General features: G+C 37.9%; 1 protein-coding gene across 1 annotated transcript in view; it reads right to left on the minus strand.

Annotated features, from left to right (window-relative positions):
- Positions 1-4,801: 4,801 nt before the first annotated feature.
- LOC122070550 overlaps positions 4,802-9,126 on the minus strand; it is an 8,567-nt gene continuing 4,242 nt past the window's right edge. The window contains exons 4-7 of the mRNA XM_042634733.1: positions 7,446-7,631; positions 6,380-6,538; positions 5,106-5,275; positions 4,802-5,003 (exon numbers count right to left, since the gene is read on the minus strand). Coding sequence (XP_042490667.1) covers positions 4,802-5,003; positions 5,106-5,275; positions 6,380-6,538; positions 7,446-7,631 — 717 coding nt within the window. The remainder of the gene's footprint in view (positions 5,004-5,105; positions 5,276-6,379; positions 6,539-7,445; positions 7,632-9,126) is intronic.

Consider the following 9,126-nt stretch of genomic DNA (forward strand, 5'->3'; position numbering starts at 1 on the left):
GGCCCTTACACCTTATACAGAGGATGTGGAGAAGAATAAAGTCTTTCTTCCACCAAACTCTTATCTACCATCATTAATGCCCACCAAACTCTCACCTAATATCATTAATGGAGAAGGCTGCCACCTATCTACCTATCTTTGACAATCGTGGCAGTCTCCCTTTGTTGACAATGGCTCTCACCTAACATTGACAATGGAGGAGGTTGCCACCTAGCTTTGACAATGGAGGCAGTCCCCTTTGTTGACAATGGGGGGAGACTTACCTAACACTAATAAGATTAAAATACCCCTAGAAACTCCACACTCCCCCTCAAGCTAGAGCATATATATATCACCCATGTTCAGCTTGTTACAAGAAGTATGAAAAACATGAGCAAACAATGACTTGGTAAACATATCGGCCAACTAATCTGTGGAAGGAACAAATGGAGTCTCCACTAGCTTCTTTAAGACTGCATTATGAACGAAGTGATAATCCACTTCAATATGCTTGGTTCTTTCGTGAAAGACCGGATTACTGGCAATATAAACAGTTGCTTGGTTGGCACAGACTCACAGTACATCTTCATAGGAGTAGGCATAGGAAAACCCATCTCTAGAAGCAAAGATCGAAGCCCCATCAACTCGATAGTAGTATGAGCCATGGCTCTATACTCTAATTAAGCACTGAATCTAGTAATGGTAGTTTGTTTCTTGTTAATGACATGTAACTAGGTTCCCTCCAACAAAGGTACAATACCTTGCAGTAGACCGACGATCACTGGCACAACCTTCCCAATCAGCATCAAAGAAGGCAACTAAATCCATATGCTCATTGGGTTGATAAATTAGCCCTTTACTAGGAGCACCCTTCAAGTACCGAAGAATACGAATGGCTGCATCCCAATGACATTTCTTAGGAGACTATATAAACTGACTGAGAACTCCAACTACAAATGATATGGCTGGTCTCATAACTGTGAGATATATCAACTTCCCAATCAAACTCCTATACTGGTGCACATCTTTGAGAAGCTCACCATCATCAACTCCAGACTTCTGACAAGGGTCCATAGGTACATCCATTGGTTTTGATGCAAGCATAATAGTGTCAAATAGAAGATCTAGAATGTACTTCCTTTCAGATAAGTTGATTCCTTTCTTACTTCTGATAACCTCAATATCAAGGAAATAGTGAAGTTGACCTAAATCCTTGGCTTGAAATGCTGTTGTAAATACTCTTTCACCTCAGTAATACCAACTGCATCATTTCTAGAGATGATGATATCATTCACATAAACAACCAAGACAACTAACTTATTTCCCTGAAGATAAACAAAAACAGAGTGGTCCAAATAACACTAAGAAAACCAACAATTGGTAACAATAGTACTAAATTTCTCAAACCACACCCTGGGAGATTGTTTAAGACCATAAATAGCCTATGTAATCTACATACACGGTCACTATTCTCCCCCTAAGCAATATACCCTGGAGGTTGTTCCATGTACACTTCCTTTTGCAGGTCCCCATAGAGAAAAGCATTCTTAATGTCTAACTGAAATAATGGCCAATCAAAATTGACCGCAAGGGATATCAAAACATGAATAAAATTCAATCTAGCAACACGAGAATGTCTGAAAACAATCAACCCCGTAAGTTTGTGTGTACCCTTTGGAAACCAAATGGGCTTTCAACCGCTCAACAGAGCCATCAGGATGGTACTTAACAGTGTAAACCCAACGACATTTTACCAGGTCCTTTCCAGGAGGAAAATCTACCAAACTCCAAGTGTCACGAGCCAAAGAGAGCATCTATTTCGACATCTATGGCAGCTTTCCATTTAGGAAGATAGAAAGCTTCAATATGATTTTTGGGAATAATATGAGTAGACAAAGATAGAGCGAGACTCTGAATAGGAGATGGAAGATGAGACAAAAAAACAAAGTTATCTATAGGATACACAACCATGGACTTTTGATTACAGGAACGTATACCTTTACAAAAAGCAACTGGTAAGTCATCAGATAATGAAGAACTAGGAGCTCCACCGAAGGAAGAATCTGGTATAGGAGGTGAAGCATCTGGAGTAGGTATCACTCACTAGGCTGGCTGACTTATCCCATCTCTGATAGACTTGCAAAGGTGGTATGGTATAGTGCTGACATTGGGATCATCAGAGAAGGGGACCAAAGCGGGAATTGGAGCAGTAACAGGAGTGGTCCACTCATCCCTAAATAAATAGAGGTTTGGGAAGAAAAATAGGGAGTGCCCTCAAAGAATGACACATCAGCACTAAGAAAGTACTTATGAGTGACTAGGTCATAACACTTGTACCCTTTCTAAGTACAAGGATAACCCAGAATAATGCAATTAGTGGACCTAGGGGACAACTTATCAGACTGTGAATGTAAATTGTGAACAAAGCACACACAACCAAAAGCCTGAGGAGGTAACAAAAAAGAAGGTAAATAGGAAAAACAATAGAAAACAAAGATCGATCAACAAGGATAGAAAACGACATGCGATTAATCAAATAACAGGCAGTTAAGACTCCATCACACCAAAATTGCTTCGGAACATGCATGTGGAACATAATAGCACGTGCTAGCTCTAACAAATGTCTATTTTTTCGCTCCGCCATCCCCCAGTAACAAAATAACCCCCATACAAAAATCATAGGCTGCCTATAGAGCCACTACTCTACAACCCTCTCCTTCTTTTGATATGGCTTTAATGCTGCATCACAAACCCAAGCCAGCAGCCAGACTATACCACCTAATCCTTATTGTCATAGGTACGAAATTCTCTTCTTTACCATCAAAACCTTCATAAAAACCCTAGTGATCTAGGGATACCGTTTGCAATTCTAAATTTATTCCCCTTAACAAAATTTTGGGTTACTCGGACCATGGTTTAAAGTATCTCCGATACCGATACGATACCCTCCAATCATAGTTTAAAGTATCTCCGATACCAATACGATACCCTCCAATACGTATCTTAAATTTAGTCGACCATACATTGAATTTTTAAAATCCTTTCGTATCGATATATATCCTACGATACATACTGATATGCATGAATACACCACTGATACACATCGACATGATACGATATGCATCGATACAACTCTATGAAAAATATAAAATCGAGGTGAAATATACGTATCGGTATGTATCGATGACTATCAACATGTATAGATTCGTACGTTTTGGTATCGGTATGTATCGATTGATACATATCGATGAGTATCGATATGTATCGGTATGTACCGATACAGTGCGCTACGGTCATATAATGGCCAAAATGGGTAATTTTTCAGAAAACAACAATTTTTGAGGGGTTTTTGTTCCAAAGTTGTTGCAAACCATATTTCTCTCTAACTAAAGTGAAAATCAAGGTTGGGAACAAGGATTTTACATTTATGAGACAACTACAAACCTTGAATTCTTAATGCAATACCCTTAATTTAGTGTTTATGCATAATACATGTTATCAATAGCTTTTTTAAACAAATTCTTTATGCAAAATTGTCTAAAAAAATGTTTCCTATCTATTTATGTGTGTATCTTTAGCGTATCTTAGTGTATCTCCGATACGATACAATACCCTCCAATACGTATCTTAATTTTGGCCAACCGATACAGTGACCGATACCGATACTTTAATCCTTGCCTCCAATACGTATCTTAAATTTAGCCGACCGATATGATACATTGAATTTTTAAAATCCTTTCGTATCGATATATATCCTACGATACATACCGATATGCATGAATACACCACTGATACACATCGAAATGATACGATATGCACCAATACAACTCTATGGAAAATATAAAATCGAGGTGAAATGTACGTATCGGTATGTATCGATGACTATCAGTATGTATTGATTGGTACGTATCGGTGAGTATCGGTATATACCGTATCGATGACTATCAGTATGTATTGATTGGTACGTATCGGTGAGTATCGGTATGTATCGATTGATACATATCGATGAGTATCGATACGTATCGGTATATACCGATACAGTGCGCTACGGTCATATAATGGCCAAGATGGATAATTTTTCAGAAAAACAACAATTTTTGAGGGGTTTTTGTTCTAAAGTTGCTGCCAACCATATTTCTCTCTAACCAAAGTGAAACTCAAGGTTGAGAACAAGGATTTTACATTTATGGGACAACTACAAACCTTGAATTCTTAGTGCGATACCCTCAATTTAGTGTTTATGCATAATACATGTTATCAATAGCTTTTTTAAACAAATTCTTTATGCAAAGTTGTTTAAAAAAATGTTTCCTATCCATTTATGTGTGTATCTTTAGCGTATCTCTGATACGATACAATACCCTCCGATACGTATCTTAATTTTGGCCAACCGATACAGTGACTGATACCGATACTTTAATCCTTGGACTTACTCCCTAATCATTTTAAATCCTAATCCTAGTTCTCTAATTCAAAAGGGGTACTGGTGGAAAGCTCACCTACCAGCATGAAGACACAGGTTCGGGTCTTAAGAGTAACCATTTTCTGCAAAATTGCCAAAGGTTAGGACCATTTCCATTCCATCCCTCCTGAGGCCTGCGAAAGCATGCACTGGGTCAAGGCCCCTTTTTAGTTTCTCAATCACAGCCCCTTGACCCTTCTTAGTTACTCAATCAAATCCTTGCTTAAACCCTTATCATATATCCTGCGTCCATTTCTCACCCTTCTTTTTTAATATCAAATATATTCCATTCATCTAAAATCCATTTGAATCCTTATAATGTATTTTATTAATGAACACTAGAGTTGCTAGCAACTTCTATCATGATCCTATATCATGGAGCTTATAAAGGTTTGATATGAAGTACCTGGAAGCCAAAAAATCAATAACATCCAAGCTTTGTGAGATGTAATCTAGAGATGCCGGCCAGTCTACTGAACCATCTCTACTGGCACTATGTTCCATTCCATTTTGGGATCCTGGAGCTGCATGAAGGTCAATAATGCACCTTATGCCATACATCCTACACCAAAGGTTTTGCAAGTACGGATCAACAACAAAGAAAAGGAAAGGTGACAAACTTTGATGCTTAAAATATTTAAGACAAGATTGGAACAAGACCTACAGTGCCCATGAGAATGCATTATCAAGGGCTGCCAGAGAACCCCCAATAAAAGGTGGTGGTGGGTTTGGATCTCGGGCAATCCACCAACCGACTGGTATCCTCACTGTATTTATCCCGTGCCTGTGCAGGAAAATAAAGTCCTCCTCTTTGACAAAGTTGTTTCTATGTTCCTGCAGTTTCCAGAGACAGAATTCACTGAACATGATAGAATGGTTAGTCTATGATAAAAGTAGGAAAGGCTGGAAGTTGGAAGTGACTGATTACAGATCCCTCTAATACCTCAAGCAGCTTCAACCCATCATTATGTGGCTACAAGAATGTAGAATCTATACATGACAATAGCTATTGCTCAGCACCATCCAAAAATTTTACAGGGAAGAGATAAAAAAAAAAAAAAAGAAATGGGAAAAGGTTTTGTGGGCAGGCCACCCAACTTTCTTTTGTGATAGTCCCTTAAATTGGGCAAAGTGGCAGGATGACATTTCCATTCCAAAGCTTGGATAGAGATGGGACCTTCAGGTTGGACACTTGTTAAATGTCAGCAGCCAACTCAACTGTATGTCACACTTAGGACTTTTCTGTTTGTAACAAGAGCAGTTAAGATGCTGACTTAGGCCAAAGTCATGCGAAAAAAAAAATAGAACTTTATATCTTGACTGCGAAGCAGCAGCATTAATTGTGTCTTCCATAAGAGGAAGTTATCACAAGAAAGAGATGATGTTGAAACGCAGATGTGGAAGAACCAGAGGTGGAAGACATAGTTGAAGGAAGAGTGGAGGGAGAGGAAGTCAGATCAGATGGAGAGGACATTATTATCCTAGATGACCGTCAAGGTCGACTGATACCAAGTTAAAGTATGAAGAACAGAGTTTGTTGTGTAATCTTGCCTTATCCCTTTGATACGGGTGGCAATATATACTTATAGCAATTGATTTCTCAAGTATCCTGTTACAAGTGAATTGACTCAAAATTTAAAAATTAGCTACAACAGATTCCTAAGAATTAGGATTGAACCAGTCAACAAATTATTGAAAAAGGTTTTAAATTTGAACCCATAATGGATTCCTTGACAATTTGTTTATTATTTTTCTCGCTAAGGGAACCAAAAAACAAGCAGATCTTGCTAGATGCTACCTAAGCAGCCCATGGCAGATCCACGTACTGTCAAGGTTGGAGAACCCACAGGCCACAACTGCAGGATTCTGTCTTTCACTAATTCTGGACCCCAAAACAAAATTTTTAACATAAAAATAAGTTAAAAGAACAAAAGTTACCGTAAGTGCTTCCTTGGCTTTGTCATGCCCATAACCATTAGCAAGCTGGTAATCTCCATGCAAGTTATTTGCTACAATAATCATTTCAAATGTGGCCATGTTGTCATCCCAGCCTGGCTTCCCTGGATAGTCTGCTGTGAGCTGGTTTGCTAAGGTCGCCTAAACAAATAAACTGTAACTGTGTAAGGTTATCAAATTTACAAAAGAGTAAAAGTCAAAAAAAGAAAAGGTGAGTATCGAGGTAACATAAGGCAGCATCCTCCCAGGATCCTAGGAAATATCTACATATGGCATAGTGGCAGTGCACTTGCAAGGTGTTCCCCACCATTTCATGTCTCCAATTAAACTCAATATTCTCATCCTATTCGATCTATTGCCAACTGCAGGGTAATCAGAAATTATAACAAGAATTGATCCAGTAGGAAGAGAAGTAGTTGAACAGATGCATAGCTGAATCGTCCAAATTTGGTTTGGACATGGGTGACAAGTTTACCACTGTGATACTGAATGACTATTCGAATGCCTTAAGGGGAGCAGTTACGGATCTCAGTCAAGAGACCGACCCAACTAAAATGGACCAAGCCCAACCGAATAAACCCGAGACCGGACCGACTAGTTCATTAATTGGTTCAATCTTGGTCTAAGCATTAAGAAACTAAAAAAAAAAAGGGGTCAATCTCAGTTTGTCCCAATTAGACTGATGGGCTGGACCAATTAGAACCCAATGAGCCAAAACCCGATTAAAGCCCAAACTATTGCATAATTTTTGTCCATGTATCCAGCTTTACCCACTTCCCCATTTGTTGGTCAATTAATCAATCTTGGCCTAGTAATGGACAGATTAACCGAAACTGCTTACAAGGCTGATAAATCCAAAACAATAAGATTCGATTTCAGTCTTTGGGTAGACAGAAGAATACTTGATATGGTTTCAGGTCAGGACCCAAATAGGTGGTGCCTATGGCCAGTCTGACTGAAACTGACCGGACTGACCAAATTCACACCCTTATAAAAGCTACTCTAGATTCATCCTATATTTAAGTTTAAATGACTCAGAAAATCATACCTGAAGATATATACCACTTTTAAGTTTAATGTGAATTCTGTTATCACTATTTCTTTCAACAGAAAATGTTTCTTTCATGGATGGTGATTCTTCTGTTGCTGATACAGAATCCCCTTCAGCATCACATGTCAGGAACTGGCCTCCAAGGGAACGGAACTGAAATTCTGTCTCAGATACTCTCCACAACTGCCGAATAGAAACTAGTGTATAAACAATCTAAGATATAACCAAAAAAAAAAAAAAATGAAAATTTCAACAAAAGTTAATCCTAAGTATATGCTTAGTAAAAGAGAAAAGATAAATAATTCTTGATAAGAATATTAGTAATGAAAAGTGCTGCATAGACTTTTTGAAATGGATGAAGCTCAATGTTGGGGATGCATAGGATTCTCATGCTCCATTGACTTGTGTAGGATTCTCATGCTCCAAGGACTCATTCAGCATTACCTCTGTATTTTCTCTCTTTAACCCTTGTTGGATATAATTGAGCATAAGATTTACAGAATAAACTATTCCTTTGCCATTGAAAGATGATTACTAGAAAATATGGGATAATACATTTATTCATGCTCCCTCCTATAGGTGTCTTTTCTACATGAGAACCCCAAATCTACTGTTTTTGGCTAACCAAATCAGACTACCTACAAGCATCAGATTCTGACAACATGCCCATATTCATGCAATAATTCATTAAGGGACATACCTTTACTACATACAGGGTATTAACAATATGGAATTTCAGAAAATTTTATTACAACTATTGCACGCCAACTACTAACACAATAAATAAATACAAATGAGTACCACTACTATACAAATATGCGTATATTTACTGGTTCCATCATTTAAAGTAAATGTATTTTGTAGGATAATTGGTCCAAGATTCATAAGCATTTGAAACTAATCAGTAACTAAATAAACAAAATTCACAAGAAAACCAAGAACCAGTATACTTCTATCGTTTCCACTAAGACCTCTTTCCTAAAATATTTTATCATCTAAGACTCAGTTTTCTTTTGCCCATGAATAATTAATCCATTACTATGACTTTTTTACCATGAAAATCTTATAGCTGCAGAAATTTTCCATAATGATTATCACAAAAATAACATGCTGAAAGTTATGAACTTTCTATTGGTAACAAATTGGTTTTAGTGAAATAAAGAAGATAGTTGTTTAATTGAGGAGGAGCATTCCCCAATAACAAACATCTAGAAGAAGTAGAAATGTACATGGAAACCGGACCTCCCCAAGATAAAGAGTTAGACAACCAAATAACACGAAAGATGGAAGGTTTGTGATGATGAACTCTTTCAACAAAAACACCCCCCCTGTCCAAAAAAAAAGACCCATTAGCAACACATATCCATAGTCCATACTCAACAACATGTCACACCAGAAACATTCACCAATATCACTCATATAGAAAACCCAAAACAGCTACAAAAGACCACTTTATATCCACAATGCAGTCAAAATCGAATACATGGTAAAAAGGATCTCCCATGGTTCTATAAGCAATATATATTCTTCATAATCATTAAGTTGAACAGTTCCTCCAGGGAGGAGCCAGCTAACGCATCTGATAAGGACCGTAGCTTGTTGTAACTAGGTCGTGGGATCGAATCCCACCTTCAAGTTGTGGGGATTGGACTTTTTTTTTGGGGGGGGGGGGGGGGGG

Source organism: Macadamia integrifolia, unplaced genomic scaffold (genome assembly GCF_013358625.1).
Source record: "Macadamia integrifolia cultivar HAES 741 unplaced genomic scaffold, SCU_Mint_v3 scaffold944, whole genome shotgun sequence".
In the NCBI taxonomy this organism is placed as follows: domain Eukaryota; kingdom Viridiplantae; phylum Streptophyta; class Magnoliopsida; order Proteales; family Proteaceae; genus Macadamia; species Macadamia integrifolia.